This window comes from Macadamia integrifolia, chromosome 4 (genome assembly GCF_013358625.1).
Source record: "Macadamia integrifolia cultivar HAES 741 chromosome 4, SCU_Mint_v3, whole genome shotgun sequence".
Classification (NCBI taxonomy): Eukaryota; Viridiplantae; Streptophyta; class Magnoliopsida; order Proteales; family Proteaceae; genus Macadamia; species Macadamia integrifolia.
Genome location: NC_056560.1, coordinates 15,487,558 through 15,509,702, shown reverse-complemented (window position 1 = coordinate 15,509,702; position 22,145 = coordinate 15,487,558). Strand labels below are relative to the sequence as shown.

General features: G+C 37.9%; 3 protein-coding genes across 4 annotated transcripts; 2 read left to right on the top strand and 1 right to left on the bottom strand.

The window, feature by feature from the left end:
• The first annotated feature begins 244 nt into the window (after positions 1-244).
• Positions 245-7,438, top strand: LOC122076003 (probable protein S-acyltransferase 22). Of its 2 annotated transcripts, none has more exons than XM_042641256.1 (10): positions 245-631; positions 739-783; positions 874-987; positions 3,097-3,504; positions 4,334-4,402; positions 4,484-4,555; positions 4,903-5,031; positions 5,231-5,311; positions 5,514-5,696; positions 6,353-7,438. In XM_042641256.1, exons 2-10 carry the CDS (start codon positions 742-744, stop codon positions 7,145-7,147), a joined length of 1,893 nt encoding a protein of 630 aa, XP_042497190.1. In that variant the 5' UTR covers positions 245-631; positions 739-741; the 3' UTR covers positions 7,148-7,438. The 2 variants fall into 2 exon arrangements, with proteins under 2 accessions (XP_042497190.1, XP_042497189.1); XM_042641255.1 differs by having other exon boundaries at positions 736-783.
• A 494-nt stretch (positions 7,439-7,932) lies between these two features.
• On the bottom strand, positions 7,933-8,922 carry LOC122076282. The gene has a single exon (XM_042641602.1). It carries the CDS (start codon positions 8,920-8,922, stop codon positions 7,933-7,935), a length of 990 nt encoding a protein of 329 aa, XP_042497536.1.
• A 7,179-nt stretch (positions 8,923-16,101) lies between these two features.
• LOC122075467 (protein UXT homolog) lies at positions 16,102-21,191 on the top strand. The gene is made up of 8 exons (XM_042640502.1): positions 16,102-16,437; positions 17,291-17,304; positions 17,382-17,480; positions 18,091-18,120; positions 18,361-18,462; positions 19,044-19,151; positions 20,240-20,294; positions 20,902-21,191. Exons 3-8 carry the CDS (start codon positions 17,389-17,391, stop codon positions 20,953-20,955), a joined length of 441 nt encoding a protein of 146 aa, XP_042496436.1. The 5' UTR covers positions 16,102-16,437; positions 17,291-17,304; positions 17,382-17,388; the 3' UTR covers positions 20,956-21,191.
• Positions 21,192-22,145: the final 954 nt, after the last annotated feature.

The following is a 22,145-nucleotide window of genomic DNA, read 5'->3' as shown; positions in this document are numbered from 1 at the left end:
GAGAGAGAGAGAGAGAGAGAGAGAGACTATTAAAAATGAGTTGTTAGAAACTACAACCAGATAAAACCAAACAATTGTGTATGTATTTGTACTGGGAGTCTACTGACGAGACACAGATGATTTGTCCATAGAAAAAGATGTACACGAGAAACAAGGAAAACTAAAGACTGGAGGTTTGGAAGGGTAATTATGAGCTTACAAAGGAAACCCAGTTCTCTCTCTCTCTCTCTCTCTCTCTCTCTCTCTCTCTGTATTTACTCTCAGAGCCTTGGGCAGAGGGTACAGATGTTGCTCCATGTAAGAAAGGTTCACATGGGAGAAGAAACCCAATTACCCAACTTGCATTTCTTGTATTCCATGACTGGAGAGTGGAGAGAGATGATTAAGTGAACCAGACAAGCTTTCTTCACTGTCCATTGCTCCCTTCCTCTCTCTCTCTCTCTCTCTCTCTCTCTCTCTCCCAGGCCAATCATCATCCCTACCCACCTTTTGTTCTTTTCTTTTCCTTTATTTTTTCACTTCCTCTTGATTAGAACGGTGGAAAGTAGACATGCAATCCTCCTGCTTGCTGTTAGTGCATCACATCTGTCCCTGAGCAGTAGTAGCAGTAGAAGGGAGGAGGAAAAAAAGGGTAAAGAAAAGAAAGGAACTGATGCCTTTCATTTTGGTCTTATACTCTGGTTTGAATCTGGTTTTGTAGTTTCTTTATTTTGCATTTTGTCTGCAACATTTCAGCAGGAAATGAGGAAGCATGGATGGCAGCTTCCCTACCATCCTCTTCAGGTGTTCATAATCGTTACTTCTCTTTTCTTTTTTATCTATTCTTTCCTTCTTATTCCGCTGGGGACGCTTATTCCGCTCTCTATCTTGTAGGTGGTTGCAGTGGCTGTGTTTCTGGCACTGGGGTTTGCGTTTTATGTTTTCTTCGTTCCGTTCGTAGGGAGGAAGCTGTTTCAGTACGTTGTGATGGGGCTTTACACTCCCTTGGTCAGCCATTTTACATATTTTTTCCCCAATCCATTTTCCTTCTACTTGTATATTTTATTTTATTCACTTGTTTTTTCATCATTCATGGCTTGAGATCTGCTTGATTTGCTTTTGATGGTTTGCTTTCTGATTCACGAGTTGGCCCTGATTCTGTGACCTATCTCTTAAATAGATTAGTCATAAACTTGTGGCCTTTTTGTGTTTTTGTTGACTGATCCTTGAGGTTCCGCATGAGCTTTGTGAATTTGGAATGAGTAAGGGTTGCTTGTCTTTTAAGCTCTTTGTTGTATCTTTGAGGGTTCTGTAGCTCATTTAGGTGAAGTCATAAGCGCTATTTATCTCATGCGAGTGTTCAATCCTACTCTTGTGGCAAGTAGTGTTAAATATTGGGATCCCCATCTCAAATAATCAGAGTTGTTAGGATGCCTGTCCCATGGGTGAAAGAGTTAGTCAGACCTTTGTATAGTTGCCCCTTATTGTACCTTGAACTTCATGTCTGGTTTTAGGGGAACATTTGCAATCATGTGAAATTCATTCCATACATTTTCATGGGCACCTTTGGAGTTGATATGATCTTTATAACTGGATTATAGTTGATTCTGAGCCAGTAGAAATGATTTCTTCCGACTATAGAATGAACTAAAATTCCAGGCAGTGGAATCTAACTGGAATACAGTGATGACATTGGTTTAATACTTCAGGATAGGAAGATCATCGAGGAGTCTATTTCTTTCAAGTTGCCGTGTTACGATTTTTTCTAATAGCAGATTAGCCGCACATCTCAAATTTTCTGTATTTTGTGTCATATTGGGACATGTGTATATCTTGGATCTTCCTTGCAGTTGCATGACTCAGTGGTTTTAACTGTTGCAAATTGCTTTATTTGAAGGTTGAGGAAGAGTAATGAAACTCCTTATTGGACATAGAATATGGTGTTACCTATAAATTATTAGTATTATTGAACTTGGTTTTGTCTTCTACGTTGTGGATGGGAAAGAGAACTGGAATTGAGATGGACTCCAGTTGAACACTGGATGAAACTGAAGCCTGCAGGTTTCCTTTTTAATAAGCATTTTGTCAAAAAATTTGCTGAATGGAAAACTTGGAGAATGATGGCGTGGGTGTTATTCTTTCTTGCATTCAGTATCTGTGTTGGGAGCAATTGTTATGGAATTTGTATCAAAGAAATTTTCATAATGCTTCTCTCCAAAATAAATCCTGAAGCCATTTAGCATTTCTTTTGTAGCTATGTTATATTTGTTTAATGCAGTTGGGACTTGAGATAGTTTGCCTGTTATGCATTTATGTTCCATGTTATTTATTTATGAGAATCTCTATCTTGCCTTCTGAAACTTCAGGAACCTATATTTAGGTTTTTATTTCTGTGAAAATCCCATGAGTATGAGATTTCTAGTTGGTTAATGTTTAGTCTTGATAATTTATTAGGGTGGCCAATGTAATGGGGCTTGCATACCCACTTGTGCGCTTGTTGGTTAGTTGTTTGACAACAGATCTATTTTATCCAGTTCTGGCAGTCTTTTTAACTGGGGATTTTGGACACAGCCGCAAAGTCGGATCCCTGAGGGGATTTTCCTTTTCAACAGACCATTCTATCTTGAAGGGGCTGTTCAACATAAGAACCTAAGTTGACTCCGGAAAAAAAAATGCATATGCATACACACAAACTAAATGAGAAAAATCCTCTTCTGATATACTTTTGGAATCAAAATCTTGAAAATTTCAGCGACTAGGATGACAAGGAAAATTGTTCATTACATGATGAGATACAAAGCTGATAGGGACCCAGCTACTGATTCGTGGATGATTCAGGTGTTCCCTATCTAATGAATAATTTGTCTGCCACTATCTTCCATGCGAATGGTTGAAGTAGGGATTTAGTCTTGTGATTCCGTGGTTCAAATTCGCTAGTGAGAGTTCTGCATATGTATTGTGAATTTTAGTATCATCTGCATCCCGTATGTTAGCTATTGTCTGGTGTCTTCTAATTTTTACATAACCTGACTGTGTTGGCTTGAAAATGCATACTATTTTTTCAGTCACTATCCCCTTCCTTTCTTTGATTCATATTGTTAATACATCTATTGCCAGATTACATGTGTCTTTGGTCTGTACATGTGGTGTGCGGCTGCTGATCCTGCGGACCCAGGAGTCTTCAAGTCCAAGAAATATGTTGGCACTGCACACAGTGGAAAGCATAATCAGCTCAAGGAATCTAAACTAGGAGGAGAATCAACTTCTTCAACACATAAAGCTAATACTGGAATGATTGGAGAGAAGCCCTTGGATGAGATTGGGACGGGCATGGAATCCATAGGGGAGGACACCACTGATGAAACTGAAAAGAATTCATCCTCTCATGGGCAGTCTTGTTGTGTGGTTTTATTAGGGTTCTGTACATGTGCTTTTATCTGTAACTCCCGCAATCATCGAGAACAATTTTCTGAGCAAGATATGAGTGAAGATGGCATGTTCTACTGCAGTTTGTGTGAGGTGGAGGTATGTTGAAGCATTTGGTACCCACAATGATTTTTATCTTCTTTGAAGGAATTTAATTGTAGAGCATTATATGAAGGAATCTGAGGACCATGTTCTGTGGATCCTTACGGTTCTCAATCGATTCCCTGTATTTGTGCAAATGTAGGTTTCAAATCCACAATGTTGTTGGTTTCACAAAGTAGATCTTCTACAAAATCAACTAAACCACTGGACTGCTTGTGTCTGTTCCATGGAACTGATATTTCAAACGATCCATCTTATCAATCTTTTGTACTCACTGGCTGCGTCGTTCCAATTAAATCTCTGCTGTGAAGCTAGACTGCTCATATTGTTTGTTGTTTCTATCCTAAAGGTTTTCTTAAACTTGGACCTTCTCTTTAAACTTTCCAGTTCTTTCTCTCCTTTCATGATCTATTTGTTGTTAATCTTAAGTTAGAATCTTTGAGTTTTTGACTCACCAGTTTCCCATCTATTCTGGTAGGAAAAAAAGGTAACTGCTTTGTTTCCATACCTTTTTTATCTGAAACTAAACAATAAAAAGGAGAAAAACAAAATGTATTATCTTGAATACGAAATCTGGCCAAATTTGGCGATAAGTTCTATATGTCTGTTCCCCCCCCCCCCCCCCCTTCCCTCTTTCCTTTCTGCACTTGCTTAGAAGAACATCAACATATGCCCACCAAAAAAGCAGGGCAGGAGGGATGGGGAAGAGTTTTTCCAATTTAGCTGCACATTCTGGCTCTAGAATCACTCAATAAATTAGTTCTATCATTACATTATCGATTTGATATAGGATGTATTCTGATTTGCTTGAACTTTTGTACTGCAGGTTTTCAAGTACAGCAAGCACTGTAGAGTTTGTGATAAGTGTGTTGACCGCTTTGATCATCACTGCAGGGTATACAGACTTTTGATTTGCTGGGAATTCTCATAATTCCTGGAAATACCTCTAATGACTTCTTCATCCTTGATTTTGTAGTGGCTAAACAACTGTATAGGCCGAAAGAACTACCGACAGTTTTTCACCCTCATGATTGCTGCTATTCTCTTGGTAAGCATGGCCTGTCTTTTCGCCTTGTTTAGAATCTTAGAAAATGTCAGACCTGAATACTCCTAGTTGCCTCTGTGCCTGTGTGATCCCTTGGTGCATTCAATCCAGGTCCCTTCACAACCTTGACATCCGGTCTTCCCTCTGCTTCCTAAATACTGGTTCTCACCCTATCCCAGTTCCAACTCTCTTTGGCCTTTATGAGACTATCCTCACCTGAAAGTAACATGCCACATCCCAGAGATGACCTGAATCAAAGAGTAAGCAATTTACTTTCAGGTCTTTTTTCATTTTGGTTGACTATTGACAGGTATATACGTGGTTTGTGCACCTTGGGCTTGAGATTGCAGCTTATTCTACAATGGTCGATAGGAATACTTGTGATGATCTGCTGTTTTCTTGAGCGTAAACGATTCTCTGTGGAAATCACCTCCAAGTTGGGGAGCAGTTTCTCTTTGGTTCCCTTTGTAGTTGTGGTGGTGAGTGTTTGATTCTCTATCGGTTCTCCTGTTCGCTACCATTTTGTCATCTCTGACATTCTTTGTCTCACTGGGTGCTAAGTTTGATATATATTTTTTTTAATTGTACACAATGAAAAGAACTTAGTTGCGTGCAGAGTTTCAATCTTGTCAATTAAGTCTTAATCTTTACTGATGGATGTGAACTTGCATTAAACAGGCTTCATGCACCATTTTGGCTATGATTGCCACTCTACCGCTTGCGCAGCTTTTCTTCTTTCATGTTCTACTCATAAAAAAGGTTAGTTCAGGATCATACCTTTGTTTCTTTTGTGAGATTGGTATGTTTCACCAAGGATGATGCACTTAACCCTTGATGTTATAAAGTTGGTCATCAACCTTTGGTATGGGTGCCAGTTTCTCCCCTCTCCCTGCATTTCCCTGATATGTTTCAAGCTGCCAATAATGTACTTGCTGCATGTATTTATATACTTGTGTCACAGGGAATTAGCACCTATGACTATATCGTTGCCTTGAGGGAGCAAGATCAACAAGGAATTGGAGGTCAGCAGAGCCCTCAAATGTCTACTGTCAGCTCCCTTACTGGGCTTAGTAGTGCAAGCTCCTTCAATACTTTCCACCGAGGTGCATGGTGCACTCCCCCACGCTTATTTCTTGAAGATCAGGTAGGTTTTAAAATCACTTTTCTTGTGGTAACTTGAGTACAAATTAAGGCATGAGAATCCATATTTTGAAGTTGGCAAAGTTTCCAGTCTGGGTACTTGGACCATTCTACTGGTCTGGGGCTGTAATAACTTGCCACGTATGCAATGGCTAGAGAATCAGGAACAAATGATGAGTGGCCCCTTCTAAAATATCAGATTGAACAAAATTCAGCATGAATGAATGGTTAGAATGTATCCTGTTTTGCTATTCATTTAAATGGTAAAAGAACTTTCAAATTTAGTTCCTAAAATTTTGAAGAAGTTACATTCGAAAAAAAAAACTTTCAAATTTAGTTTCTACAAGTTTGAAGAAGTAACACTTACGACAGATGGTTAAAAATAATATTTTCTTAGTTATTTCTATTTTATATAATCTTTATGATGGCACTGGCTCACGTAGCTCCTGATCGATTGAACATTTGAGACATGGCATGCTATAGATGCTCAAGAAATGTTTACTGGTCCAGTTGCCCTGGACTGAGCTTCTCCTAACCTTCTTTTAGATGATGCTGCACGAAGGCTATTTTTGTTTGGTATAAATTTCTGTAAATGATGAGGCTCAAATTGTTTGTTTGTTTGTTCCTTACCCAGAGATTCTGACATTTTTGGCTTTCCAGTTTGATGTTGTTCCTCCAGACACTGGCATGTCTGTTAGCTCGTCAGGGAAGAGGATTGTGGCAGATGAATCAAGCAGGAAAAAGAATGCCGGGCCTGTAAAGTTAAGTCCTTGGGCATTGGCGCGGTTGAATCCAGAAGAAGTCTCAAGGGTTGCTGCACAGGCAAGGAAGAAGTCTAGAATCTTGCAGCCTGTGATGAGAAGGGAAGCCCCACTAGGTTTAGAAACAGACAGAAGCTTTGGCAGCAACAGCGGCCGGATGTTCCAAAGGTCTGAGAATCGGAGGCGAGCTAGTAAGCGGGTCCGGCTCCCAGCAGACCTTCCTCTTGAGCCACTCGGCAAGATATCAGCCAAGGATACGAACAGCAATCTCATTGATCCAGTGGCAGACACGTCCACTAGTTTGGCTCCTTTGCAGCAGGAGGCACGGAGTGCATTTCGCACGAGCCGAGCCATGTCAGCCTTGGGTGGGGTTATTGCTTCTTCTCCTGAGAGTAGTCTAGATTCACCAGATCTTCACCCATTCCGTGTCTCCTCATCCGGAGCAGAAGAGGGACGAGGGCTTACAGCCAATCCTTCTGCTTTCTCGGCTGCTCTTAAGGGAATTCCATTGTCAAGGTCTACTAGTGATGGCTATGAAGCGTCAGGTGGTGAAGATAGTGACCGGGTTCCCTCCAGAGTGGTCCAAAGGTCAACAAACTGGAGTAATCTCCTCTTCAGCTCCAGACATGAAGAGAAGGCAGTTAAATTGAAGGCATCATATTCACCAAGTCAAGCAAACAGCAGAAATCTCTGAAACTAACAGAATTATGATGTCTTTTTGGCTTGATATTCTTTTATTCATGATCAAGGGTTCAGTTTGTCTGGGAACAATTACTAGTCTCAGCTCTGCCTACTAGAAATGATTATTGGGGTCAACTTGTCTCCTTTCATTGAGGAGAGAGGAGACAGCAGAGGTACAATGAATGAGAGTATACTCTGCATTTGTAGAGAATGGCTTGAGCTCCTTGAACTTTGTTGGGGGATATCTGGTACCTGGTTCTTGCCATCTAGACTAAAGAGAATCTTGGGTGTTGCGTTGCCACTACTCCTTTGCTCTTTTGAGTGGGTTTCTGCTTAAAATGGAATTACTCAAATAGAAATTGCAAATCTTTACAAGTAATTCTGAAACTGTACGAATGAATGCTTTTTACATTCAAATAAATCTCAGTGCTCAATTGCTTAATAATGATTGTTTAATTAATCTGTCTTGGGCATTCTTGCCCTTTTTACAATATAGGCTCCTGAAATGTGTTTCATACACAGGATGTGAAACCAATGGAATGAAATGAAAAAGCTTTTGCAAACGAAAAATGAAACTGTAAACATATTTGTTCATCTACAAGACCAACCGAATCGATATTGAACTCAATGAAGCAGAAAAGTGAGTTTGGGGGCTAAATTGCCTCCTTTCTCTTTCTGGCTCTGCTTTGAGCTAAACCAATAATTGATCTTGTTTTTGGCTCAGAATTTGATCCGCGAATCTCGAGCATGAAATCCTAAGCTTATTTGAAGCAGCTTCTGTACAACAAAACCATCATATTATGCTATTTCCTGCAAATCCTTCGAGTATGTATAAGTGTCATCTTCTTCTTCCCCAATTTTCTGTTCAGGGTACACATATCTTCTCTCGGGATCCATTGGAGAACTTGATTTTAAACTCTTGAATAATATGCAGCTTGCAATGGTGTCAAGGAGAATGAAGAGGGAGTACAAGTATGCAATAAACATTCCTTCCAAGACTATGGAGGAGCTGAGCCTGTCAGAATGATTAACTACTCTTACTATACGATACTGAAACAGGGCTTCCACTAAAGCCAGACCCAGATTGACGGGGAGAGCCAGAGAGAGTGCGGTTGAGGCCCTGCCTCTGATAAGCACGCAGGCCTTGAGGATTGCTAGAAACCCACTGCAGTTCTCCGTCCCTGCTATGACCAAGGATAAGTTGCAGACAATAAGGGCATTAGCAAGTATGACAGAGTAAACGATGGCAGCAGCGGCTGAGATGATAAGAACTGTAGTGGGTGAAGAGAAGCCAGAGGCATCAAGGATATTAAAGGCAAGGAAGAGCAGAGAGAAGGTAGCTGCGTTTGCTGAGATGATAACAAATGAGTTGCAGAGGTGGGTAACGAGGAGGGGAGCATAAAGGGATAGGGAAGAAGAAAAGGAAGGTTGAAGAGAGGGTTTCTGCTTGTGGTGATGGAGAGCATGAATTACACAGGCTTTTGCTAGTAGGAGAAAGGAAAGGGTGAAAGGGATAGATAAAATTGAGGAAGAAATGGTTTGAGATAACTTCAAATTGAGAAAAGAAAAGAACTGTGATGAGGGTGGGAACCCAGCTGCATCAAAGAGTGTTTGAAGACGAACATGAATCACTGAAAGGAGAGGTAACAAGCATGGAACAAGTGACTCTGAGAGAAGAATTGAAACAGAAGCAGGGAATGCAAGAATTGCAGCTGTTGAGGTAAAGTAGTGGTAGTTCTTCAGGAAGGTGTAGATTGATCTCCTGATGATCTTGCTGGTTCTCTCCATTGGAACTGATTGTCTCTCTTTCATTGAAATTGAGATGGGTTTGGTATAGATGATTCAGAAGGAGATCTGTATCAGTATTTTTTTCTCCTTCCCCTATAAGAAGGAAGTTCTTCAATGGATAATACTCTGTTTCTCTCTCGAAGATGGTGGTGGTTTGGTGTTCTAGTTGAATAGATTGGCCAACAACTAAACTGACACAACTGCACAACTACACGACTGCTAAGGTGGAGTTGTTTGTTTGAGTTCAAGAAGAGAAATTGCTTTGATCTCTATTTATTTTAAGAGGCTTACAGTTAAAGAGGGTGAAAAGCATGGCTACCTGACTCTTCTTTTCTTTGTTATTGCAATGTGTTATAATAATTGCAGAAGACTCATGCAATATTATTTAACTTATGTAATCATTCAATAAATATTTTTTAATAAATAAAATAAAAAAATTTAATCTTTGACTAGAGAGAGAGAGAGAGACATGTGGGGATTGTTTAGTTAAATTTCTAGAATGAAAAAGATTTCTTGTTGATTTAGTCAAAAACTAAATAAATAATGAGACCCAATAAGGAAGTGACATTCAAAATCTTAAGATCCATATAGTGATGCTTCTAATTCGTTTAATACCCATATAGTTTAATTACGGATCAACTAACCTTTTCATTTTTGTTTTTTGAAGGCAAAGCTACTGGCTTTGTGTTAGAGCCAAGAGGGCTCTGTTTTGGATAGCTTTTGATATACTCCAACCAGTACAATCAATTCAAAACTGAATAAAATATATGGTGGGTGAAACTTAGCTTACACGATAAAGTTATAAAGAAATCCTTAAATGGAAAAGGGTTTATTTGGGTAATTCGCTAATTAGTATTTAATTACATTCCTTTGTGGATATAATCTTAAGGGCATTTATTAATGGGCTACCCACATTCTATTAAATATTAATTGTTAATTGATCTTATGGATATGGATCATATTGCCATCATCTCTCTCAACCATTTGATGGGTATAGCTGATGATGATGCCCTTCATGAGATATCATACTTGATAAATGCAATCATTGGTGGGCCCTCTACTTCTCCCAAACTCTCGTTCTAGATAGAAGTTTTTTCTAATATATATATAAATATATATATATATATATATACCAAGTATGGTGGGCCCTCCACGAGGATCGTGAGGGTGTTGCGCAGGTCTAAAAACACTGAATCAGATTGCATCCATCCTTTTCGAATCAGCCCGAATCTAGGGGTGTTCTCATTTATCTATTTATTTCATTCCTTATGAGGCTCCATAGGCCAATAAGATGGCATCCTGATTTGGGGTGGGACCCAAAGAGGTGAAATTGGCTCTGCAAATGTAAGGGGAGGACTTGATCTAGAGAGAAAGGCCTAGGCCACTCCATCGGGGTAACCATCTAGCGTTTCCTTGTGTCTACCACCCGGGTAAATTAAAAGACTTGTAGATGTTGCTATGAATAAGAGTGTCAATTTAAAATTAGAATTGAAAATTGAAAATTGAAACTGAAACTGACGTTTTAAAATAGAATTGAAAAAGTCAGTTTGATTCAGGTTTCAAATGAAATTTATTTGGCTTGCTGTTAGTTGAATGGAATTGTAGCAAGTAAAAGTGTATATGAAGTGTATATGTATAAACTGATTCAAATCAAACTTAAATAATATTAAATGCTTCAATCATGTGTCTTTGTAGGGTTGTGTGAAATTACCTTATATGACTTTTTTTTTTTTAAAGTTGTGTAAAATAGAATAAAAGGTATTAAATTTGACATATATGACGAGATCTTCTGAGCGTTGTAATTTCTTTTCAATTCTATAAAAAAAAAAAAAAAAAAAAATCTTCCCAATTTTAATTATTTTGACAGATTTGTTTTTTCCCATTTAAAGTAAATTATTGACACTATTTATGAATCGAATGAAATCGAATAAAATAAACCAATTCAAATCAGTTTGGAAGTTATAAACATTATTTGGTTTCGGTTTATAGATATCTTGAATTGAACCAAAAAACTGAGAGGTAAGTTTAAAGGAAAGGGGAAAATGGCCAAAAATAAAAAAGACTAATTCCAAAATAGGTTACAATAACCGGAGTCAATCATATAATTCATAATTAGTGCCTGCCTATTCTCATGCATTTTTTTTTTCTTTTGGGGGTGGGGGGAGGGGTTGACATAATTTAATGTGATACTCTCCATTGTATATGTGGAAACGCAACCCTAAAACGATGCAGAAGATAATGGAAAAACAAAATAAACAATGCACACGGATTTTACGAGGTTCGGCAAGGTTGCCTACGTCTCCGGTGAGATGAGATCCTGCTTCACTATCAATGGAGAATAGGGTTACAACGCTCGTCCTTACACCTCTCAGTATTGTTTGCATTACAGAGAAAGAAACCCTCACTACAAATATATAGCGAAAAAACCCTAATCTTGTCTAGGTGCTGCACCAGTACTCCCTGGATTAGACTGCGACGGAATACAAGACATCATACACCAACAGTATATCCATGCACCCGTAATAATATAGTTCTGTGTACCTTCTCAATAGTTTCAGAACTTTTAATTATTTGTTTCGTCATTAAATAACCTTAAATTGATCTAAGATTTGACATGTGAATAAGGGACCTTAAGGTTTATTACTTGTCGATAAAATTTCATTTCATTTAACTCGCCAAACATACTCATTAAGAAAATTCTTTCCTTGTCTTTATAAGAAAACCAGGTCCATTAATTAATGATGATAAACCAGGTTGTCTAACTTGATCCATTGGAATCATAATAGTGACTGCAATCTCTAGTCCATCTTTCTTTGAGTTTTTTTGTTAATGGGGGACCATGTGGTTGGGGGTAGGGCTTAAGAGAGGGAAGTCGCTGCGTCCTTAACATGAGTAGGTGGATATTTAAGCTTCTGTTAGATCATCAGTTCTGCATTGGTGGTGATTTAATTGGGTTTTAAGGAATGTCAATGCCTAATTTAGTTTGGTTAAGTGTCAATTTGTTTGATCACATTTCTTGTCCTTCCTGTTGTTGTCTTTTGAGATGAGAGTAACCATTTTATATTAAGCCCTCATTCTGTGTGACCCTGACTGATTCTTCATTTTGAACTTTGAATTTGGAATGTACATTCCCATCAAGATAATATTAATTAATAATTATTATTTAAAAAAAAAAATTCATATGGAATATTTAGATGCATGAGGAAGGAGGAAGTTGGAATAGGAAAGCCCAACAACTGACCAGTTCAAGTTAGTCCAAGTCAGATGGTCAGAGGAACCAGATCCAAGCTTGGAAGGGGAGATTATATTGCTTTCCTTCATCCTCATAATCTATTATTCTTTGAAGCTTAGCATGTAAATGTGAGGAATGTGTGCTTTTATTTATTTATTTATTTATTTTTAATTTTTATCATTTCTTATCAGGATCCATACTCCATAGGTGATTAGGATAACATCCCAAGAAGGCAATCAGGGTTACGGGTGGGATCCAAAGAGGGCGACAGTAGCAATTAGTTCTGTAATTTTTTTTTTTGGGGGTTGGGGGAGTCAAACTTGAGACCAAAGCCCAGACTTGCTGCACTTAACCAATTGAATAACTCAGTTGTCTACGTGAGGACTGTTTGCTAAGCATTAGCATAATTAAACTTAAGAGATTATAAAGAAAATTGATGGAAATTGTTTTTTGTAAATCTAATTACCCACTTAACTGCTAAAAAAAACGGTGTACTCCGTGCACAAGGTTCCTGCATGTGCGAAGATTATGGGGCCAAAACTACGTAGTATCACCCTGAGAATGTCAAGAGATTGTTTCGATTGTTTAACCACCAGATTGCAACATTCATACCTTACTATTGAACCCAATTAACTTCTATTATATGAAAATTCTATTCGATATGTTAGCATTGATTATATGTTATGGATGGATAGATGATCTTAACATTCTCTTCAAGCTTACATTTGGTGACAGAATCAGTGGATTTCATAACCGTCCCAATGGACACTATCAGGCCAAAATGATAGCTCAAACCCAGGAAAACCGATGGACCAATTGGTTTATTGGCCTGGTTTCAGATTTTTTTTTCTTATTCGTAAAACAAACAAAGAAAACAGACATATTATAAAATGTTATGAAGCCTAGTTTTTCCTAACAGAGCCCTATAGGCTACATGTTTCACAAAAAATGGGTTTTAGAAGCCAATGTTCCAATTCAAGTCTAAGATAAAGGGTTGCCCAGGGCCAAACCAAAAAATTGTGAGAATGCATTAATGAATAAGCGTTCTGGTCCATCCAAATCACTCCAATTAACCTGCACCTCCCATCTTGCCTCGACTATTTCCTGTAGTCCCATCAAAAGTCCCTGTGCAGCTGCATCGATAGCCTCTCTTTTTATGACATAATTGGGAAGAGAAAATAAGCATTTATCTTTAGAAAAGAGAGCGGTAGCCCAGCCGGATATATGATTATATTTATTAGATATTGCAGATACCACAAGAGTATTAAGAGAGAAGTGAAACCTAGTACCAATGGGGGAGCTATAGGTTCCAATACCCTGACTTGCATATCATGAAACACTGACCCATTTGTTCTAGTAACCCAGAAATTTACCTGTTTCAAAATGGAAGCTGGGTTTGGGGATTTAAATCCTAAGGTAACCGTATTCCTATGTATCCACAAGAAATAGTAAGTTATGATAAATGTGTTAAAAAAGAGTTTTAAATCCCTCCTTGCTAGGTTACATGAGTTAAAAAAATACATTATAAATTCTTCAACATATGTAAAATGCAAGCACTCAACTCTCAAGCCCATTGGTCTAGCCTCCCACACATGTTGTGACTTGCGATTTGGGCATAAGTAAAATTCAAATTTTAGTTGGTCTCAGTTTGCGCTATTAATTAATAAGTTTTTCTTTTGGGTATGCAATTCGAATAGAAACCAAACCAATAGGATCAATTAATAATTTTAGGCACCATTTGATAACGTTTCGTTTCTATCATTGATATGTTTTTTTGTTCCCAGAAATGGAGAAACAACATAAAAAACGTTTGATCAAGTTATTGTGTTTCACCCGTTTCTAGAAACATAAATAAAAATTTATGCTTATTTACAATTCTTGAAACGACTTTGACGAAACAAGTCGGACTTGTTTTGTAGTTTCTAAAAACGAATTTGAGAGAGAGAGAAAAAAAAAAAGGCCGTTGTGCCCTATAAATCTCTCAATTATTTAAACCTAAAAATAACCAACCAAACTCTCTTTCCCTTTTGGGCATCCGATGATACTATTAGGTTTTTTTGTGGTATTACGTCTGTAAAAAACGTTTTGAGAAATAGGTTTATCAAACACAAAAAAATATGTTTTTGTTTTCAGAAATGTGAAAAGTCGTTTTGGTTGTTTCTAGACACAGAAACAACATAAACGTTATCAAACAGTGGTTTGAAACCCTTCGCCATCTTCCCTTTCATTTGTAGACACCCTTTTCTTTCATTTTCTTAAAATTTTTTGTGAAACCAAAATTGAGTGTATTCTAAGAAATTTCAGATTTTTATCTAACTCTTTGGACTTGGATTTCTTAAAGTCCCTTTCAAGATGAAATCTTTTGACGGGCACTTAGATCTGTCACATGGTAGATTAGATGAAGCTAAGGATTTTTATTTGATTAGAAACATCAAATTGCAACTTTTCTATTAAAATTTGGATATCTGAAAAACCTCATTAGTTGAAATCCTCATTACTCTTTATGGTTCAGAGTAGAATAAGAATTTCAAATAGATTAGAGGTCGGGATAAAGGGTCAGGCTCATAATCGGACGATCTCTGTTGGGTGACCGGCAAGTAAGGCCCTTATACTGGGAACAACTATTTGTAATTGGGTTGGGCTTGAGCCAAGCACATTTATTCAATTGGTTGTATTGGTTTCGGGCTTGATTGGTTGGGGTCAATCGGGCCTACTATTGCCGGTTTGAAATTGAAAACCTCAGGATGATGCTAATAATTTTGTAGACAAGAAGACCCCAAGTTCCTTTAGTTATATATCAAATTTCAAATAATATGAGCCTAGCTACACGACAAAAGAAGCACTCAAAAAAGTTAAGGCCAACATGAGAATGTATGAAACATGCATGTGCATACAAGGTAGGATATATGATTAAATTTGAATATCAAATTTGACATGTGCCTATTTCAAACAATTCTCTAGACTACTAACTATCAGATGGATTCGATAGTAGACCTATCCCCATGCAAAATCATGTGTGCCCACTAAGGAAATTTGAATCCCAAATAACCATGTAGCAAATATTTTTTGAGGCCATTATTTTTTCAAGAGAAGTTTCCCACGCCATTTGTGTATCATCATGCTAACTTGGTTTTTTTTTTTTTTTCTCCTACCTTGATCATATGGATCCCAGCAGATGATACCATACTTCTCTCCACCCTAAGTATGACATGGGAGAGACATTGGCTGCATGTACACCTTTCCTCTTTCTAAATTATCTCAAGGATATAGATTTTCTAAGAGGTATGCTTAAAACCCCCTATCTCTCTCTATATATTTCACATGAAATGACCTCTTTATCCTTTATTTATAAAACCGTTCCTAGTCCTCATTGGTGTCTTTCTCTCTTATGCTGTGAAAACTATATTCCTCTTCTGATTTAGGCCTTTTGATATGCATTTGAAAAAAAAAAAACCCCTTCTGAGAAAGTGAAGAAATAAAACTTAATATCTTGCCTTGTGAGACGAGAAGGCATTTCAATCATTTAAGTTCAAAACATTAAAATTCTCATTAGTGAGAGTGTTTCAATCATTTAATTTAAGGGCATTAGAATCAGGGTTTCAAAAATCATTGAATTGAATTGAGAATTGAGAATTGATCAATTTGCCTCGAAATCAATTGGAGCAAATCCCAATTTCTATCATTTTAAATCAAAATATCTTTGCCAAAGATTTCTCTAATTGGTAGATTTCGGATCAAATGGCGTTCTATGAGACAAAAAAAAATCAAATGACCTATTCTAGGGTTCTTGGCATAATTTATAGTTGAAAACAATTTACCATTTTTTTTTTTTGAAAACATCTTCTACTCTATAATTTTATATATATGGATTTATTTATGGATTTTAAAAATACCCTTAGCGTATATAATATGTTTATATTAAATAAAAAACAAATTAAAACAAAACCAAATAACCCGACCCTTCTTCCCTTCATTCGAGAAAACCCCTAAATCCCTTAACCCCCTCTTCTCCCCTTCGTTTAAGAAAAGCTAATCAGAGAGGTTGAGTACTCCGCGAGACCCTAGCATTATTCTTCCCCATCTCCGTTCTCAGCGGCCGGCGACAGTGACCTTAATCTCTTTGCATAAAAGCCCGTGATCGCCATAGTTAAAACCCCCTGCTCCCTTCGTCTTCTCCGTTTCTCTTCTCATGAAGTATTGAAATCGAGAGTGATTACAGCTGTGGCAGAGCAGTATCTCCCTTCTTCTCCTTCTCCATTGAGCCAGCGATTCTACTCTTCTCTGTAAGTACTTTCTGATTGCAGTAGATCCATCTCTCTCTCTCTCCCTCTCGCTCTCCTTTCTGTAGATTTTTTTTCCGTCACTGTTAAACAAAGCAATTACATGAGGATTGCTTTGATATGATCACGGGTGAGAGACAGAGAGTTATGGAGTTTCAGGAACCACAACAGGGGCCAGGGTTTAGGAGATGAATTTATGTATTCAATGCATTCAACAAATAAACTAAGAAAAAGAGCAGAAGACAAGTAAAAAAACAAAGTTAGGTTCTAGTAGATTCACTTTAGAATAGCTCCATAAATCACAGATACAGAGGTTTTGTAAGCTTTGCCTTCAAGGTACCTACGCTATAACACCAAACCAGAAGCAATAACCATGCTTCATTCATCATTACTAATTTTATCAAAGCAGCAATATCACAGCAGTTTTTTACTCATAATAGTTGAGAAACTAATTATTCCACACAACCAGGGAAATTCAGATTCAATGTATGACTCAAGCCGTATAAATAGACAAGTACTGCCATAAAAATATACCATGCAAATGTTTGGTTTTTGGTAGGTAAAAACCCTTGTTATGTCATTGAGAAAGACATCAACGATGTCTTCATGCTTTGATTCAGCTATCTCATTGTTGACATTTTCATCAATAACAATTTGGTAGAAACGATCAAATTCAAGGAAACACTTTTCACTTGTCCATGATCCACCCTACATAAGCTTTATTTTGGGTTATTTCCAATTGGTGAGGCTAGACCATGATACACACATTCTGAATCTATCGTGGTTCTAGCTCCCTCTCTCCTTCCTCCATCATATTGTCTTCTCTGATCTCTTCTTTCTCATCTTTCTCTTGCAGGTGCTGATTTACAGGTTTGATATATCATCACATTCTACATATGACGCATTGAATTGGGTCAGATTCTTATTGAATATTCACCATACCACAGGATTACTATGGATGAGATCCGGGAGAATAAGGTACAGAGATTCGAGGAATTCATCGACTGCCGCTTGAAGCCAGATCTTGTCCGTGCCATTGCTGAACGGTATATTATTTTCATGTGTTTCTGTCCAGCTAGTCTTCTTTTAACCCCGTTAAGTGAGGGTCTATCAGCTATATGCACTCATTTCAGTTCCATGATCACTTGTCAGCCTTTGACTGGACATATATCTAACCACCTTAACTGATATTTAATTTATGGTGATGTGGCGGGGAGCATATAACTGAACGACAGACTGATCAGATGATCTGGATGTATGATGAAATATTGAATGGCCAATGGGAAAAAATGTAGGAAAATTTTATTTGTTTTAAGATTTTGAAACTCACTTGGGGCTTAATCTCGGTTATACCAAACTGATAAATACAGAATTTGTTTAATTTGTTTTTACCAAACTGACAGTAGCGACAATGTTATGAAATCTGGTCCAGATGCCCCAGGAAAAAGGTCCTAAACACTATATCATGGGGGAAACTATTATCCTCTGAGCAACTTCTTCTAATTTGAGCGCACATGAGGTCCCTCGTGACAGGTCCTTCACGTTGGGCACCTTTTTTTTTTTCCAATGTAATTTATGAATTTATCTTTGGTTACTGTAATGTAAATATAAGGTGGTGGTTAACAGACTGTCTAACTTACTGGTCTTATTTTGCAGGGACAAGGTTTTTGAACAACAGAAAATTTTGTATCCTCTCAGATATTTTCTTTTATTATTCTCTTCAGATTTCATTGGCTGAACTTGCTTACCTCTTAATTAACAAAATATTTTAATGCTAGTGATCTCAAATGGTTCTTTACATGTATTGAAATCTTTGTTGTTATCAACGAAGCTTTCCTGATGAGCTCATGGTGGAGGCGTTTGAGAATAATGGATCCCTATTATACATCTTTGTTGTTGTTTTGACTTAATTTCACACTCTACTAGCTTGGACCTAAAAAGGAATATAGAGAATCTGGAGAAGAATGATGTGACTAGCCTCCGTACTTTGGTCAACCTTGGTTCTGAGGTGTATATGCAAGCTGATGTGTATGTCTTTGAAACTCCTCTTTCTGAGCATCTGGCTGCTGTTTAACTAGAGTATTCATGCAGTTAGTTATGCATGCTGATGCTGATATGCAAGTATTACCCGTCCCCCAAAACCCCCTCCCTGAAAGAGAAAAATGCAAGAAGAGTACCTGCATACACAACATGTATAACCCAAGCTTTCTGTTTTCATGATGGTTCGGTTGAGATGTGGGGTGGGTCTTAATGTATTAGTATCTTAATCAAGTCATCATTGCCATACCCCTTCTACAGGTGGTGGTGGTGTTGTATTACTACATTGTATTTCTATTGTCTTTGACTGTTACTTATCATAATATAAATGAAATTAAAAAAGGCACATGCATGCACAGACACACTCTAGCATGTGGCTGATATCTGTTTTACAAAGTCTTATTTATGACAAGTATATTGAATTTAGGACCATTTATAATTTAATTTGCTGGTTATACTGGTCATTGAGTAGAGGCTTTGAGCTGTGTGATTGGTGTTTCTCCAAGTGAGTTCAGGTGGCAAACCTAGCTGCTCTGCTATTATATATTCTTTTGCCTTCTGTGTCGCCGCAGGCCAGATACACAGCACATATTTGTGGACATTGGACTGGGCTTTCATGTAGAGTTTACCTGGTCTGAAGCTTTGGAGTTCATATCAAAAAAGGAAGAAAGATTAGATAGGTATGCACATTTCCATTTTAGTTATGTTGAACAAATTATTGATGTTGAAATCTTTATACAGAGAAATTGGAAATCAACCTAGAAAATGTGCCAGAAATTAACAAAAGGAATGAAAATAATGAGACTGGTTGAAGTACCCTTCTCATCTTTAAGATCTTGAGGTGTTACCAAGAGGGTGACAGTAATGAAAGGTGTATGGAATAGGAATTTAAATGCCAATAAATAAGGGAAGAATGGTTAATTGGGAAACAGTTAGGGAGATGATAAAGGGATGCAAGCTGTAGTCCATATGAAGATAGGAGAAATAGGAAATAAGGGAGATAATAAAAATATAAATGTTACAACTTATTTGTTTATTTATTGATCCTCATGTTTGGTCATACCTATTGAGCGGTAGAAAGCTAAGGAGAAATAGGAAAGAAAGGATATAAAATTATAGGATGTTAATCGATTTATTTGCTCCCTAGCATTTCATTGGAACTTCTGAACCAATCCAAATTTCTGGAAAAACAATTCCACGCCAGTTTGAAACTATGCTCAGTACAATGATTCAACATCTTGGATGTAGCTCGACACCTCACCATGGGTATGCTTCCCTGTTGCCACTGAGTTTCTCTAAGTGGCTATGCACCCCGAGCAAGTTATCTGCATTTAAGATTATATGTTCACTTCTAAGAACAGTAAATTTTGATGACAGGCTTCTCCCCACCCAAAAACCCAACCCTCCCCTCCCCCCCCCCCCCAAAAAAAAAAAAATGGAATTCCATTTTGTTTGTGGTGGGGGGGGGGATTGTTATTGACATTTTTACTAATGAATGTAGCTATTCGGTTGCTTGAATGGACACCTTGTGCAGTGTTCCTGTTCCTGTATCAAACTGATATTGATACTTTAGTTTGACACTAACATAGACTGATAGTTTAGAACAAACTAAATACAATACATTAATGGTCCCCACCTTCAGTTCCTTTACTGCATATGAAAAATGTTACTCCTTCCTCTCTCTCTCTCCACCCCCACCCTCCTCTCTTTGGTATGCATAATCTAATTGATATGCTGAAATCTTTCTGACTAATCATGTATTATGCAGGCAGATTGAGGAGTATACGCAACTAATTGCATCAATCAAAGCCCAAATCAAGTTGGTATGCCTGAGTCAGTAATGATTGCATTTTGTTTCTTATTTCACATGACATGCTTAGAATCATGAAGTAGTTCAGGTGCTTCTGCCCAATATCTATAGTTTGTAGCTCTAAGAAGTGGCATTTACCAAAAAAACAAAAAAAAAAGGCTCTAAGAAGTGGCAGAAACATACTAGGGTGTTCTCTTATTGGATGAGGAAGTTATCTATTACTGCTCTAATTTTCCTTGCTTCCCAGGAAATTAAAATTGGGAAGTATGGAGTTTCATCAGAGGATCATATTTGGTGGAATATTTATGGGAGTTCATTTGTGAAGTCAACATCTCCTAGTTGAGTTTAGGGCCATCAACTACCGAAGATAACTCTTAAACTGCCATAGTTGAGCTTCAGCCCAATGTTATGGTTCCTGACTTCTTACATAGGGAAGTGAGTTAAAGGCCTAGTGAGATAAAGCCGTACCCTCTAGCATATGCCCTTGAAATCCAGTCTGGAAACCCATTGGAGGATTGTTCTTACATCTCCCCTCCCCATCCCTACAACACCCCCCCCCCAAAAAAAAAGAAAAAGAAAAAACTGTGCTTGATGAATTGATTGCCATGGTGATACTGCAGGTTTACGAAGGTATTCGAGAGTTGCTTGAACTTTCAGCAGATAGATCTTACTGATATCTTCAGTGTTGCTTCTGAAATTTTTTTACTCTTTAGAAGGGGGTTCCCCACATTCATATGTATATGTCAGCTGACTTCGCTTAATGTTGATACATAAGCTCCAGGAAAAGGGACACTCCAATTATACCTTTAATTGTTGTGGAAATCTGTTCAGATACAGTGACGTGATATTGTTTGCCCACCTCTAATTAATTGGAAGAGGGAAGTAAACGATCTGCAGCTTTGAACACTAATTCCGACACTTTCAATGATATGTACACATTGAACAGTCAGGATCACGGTTCAAGGATACAGAATTGGACATGTATTTGGGTTATTAAATATTTGAGCAACGAAGAATAAATGAAACATATCCTTAATTTAGCTGATGGGTTATTACATATTTGAGCAAGAGAATGCTGCCTGCCCAAATGCTCTATGATCAGACACAGTTGGGTATGAAATCATCCAATGCACGGAGCAGCTGTCTTTTCATACCCTGTTGTGTCTGGGTGAGGGAAACGCTAGACAAGTTGAGTTTTTTCTCCCAACATATTTATATAATATAATGTGGACAAGGGTTCCTCAATCCTCGCACTACCTGTGGTGGGAAGGGGGGGGATCTCTCATGCGACGCCAATTAGCATGAATGAATTGATATTGGGCACTCAAGGTTAGGAATGATAGGAAATGTCAGGAGTAGAGAAAGCATGGTTCTTAGTATGAGTATTGTCTATATTGGGTGATCCATATCGGTTTGGCAGGTCTACGAACTCAATATTTGGCTGATAACATATTGGTTGTACGGTACTGATCAAGGGTAAAAAGTTAAAAAATCTATTCTCTTGGAAATTAAAGGTATTTCTGCCTGATATGAGCAATCTAATATCAATCTATTTCAATCCGATATCGGCTTTAGGGATAACAGATACTGTGCGTTAAGAGAGAGAGAGGGAGAGTGTGTGTGTGTGTGTAAGTACCATGGGAGTGCGGGGGAAATAATTCCCACTGTTGGAATGTATATGCAGTGCTGGGATGGGCTCAGAGCAAGGCCACAAGCCCGATGCAACATCAACTCTTATATCTCTATCCCTAGCTCAGTCCATGGGCTAAAAAGCTTGATCTAAACCCTGAGTTTCCCGGGGGAATTTTGGGCTGATTCAGGCAGACGGGCCATAAGTTAGTAAATATATGCATGAAATATGTAT

Coding starts and splice junctions, on each gene's coding strand:
- LOC122076003 (XM_042641256.1), top strand. CDS start 742: ATGAGGAAGCATGGATGGCAGCTTCCCTACCATCCTCTTCAG. Junction 988..3,096: donor TGGGGCTTTACACTCCCTTG/GTCAGCCATTTT, acceptor ATCTATTGCCAG/ATTACATGTGTCTTTGGTCT. Junction 5,697..6,352: donor GCTTATTTCTTGAAGATCAG/GTAGGTTTTAAA, acceptor TTGGCTTTCCAG/TTTGATGTTGTTCCTCCAGA.
- LOC122076282 (XM_042641602.1), bottom strand. CDS start 8,922: ATGGAGAGAACCAGCAAGATCATCAGGAGATCAATCTACACCTTCCTG.
- LOC122075467 (XM_042640502.1), top strand. CDS start 17,389: ATGGATGAGATCCGGGAGAATAAGGTACAGAGATTCGAGGAATTCATC. Junction 18,463..19,043: donor GTGTATATGCAAGCTGATGT/GTATGTCTTTGA, acceptor GTGTCGCCGCAG/GCCAGATACACAGCACATAT. Junction 19,152..20,239: donor AAGGAAGAAAGATTAGATAG/GTATGCACATTT, acceptor TGTATTATGCAG/GCAGATTGAGGAGTATACGC.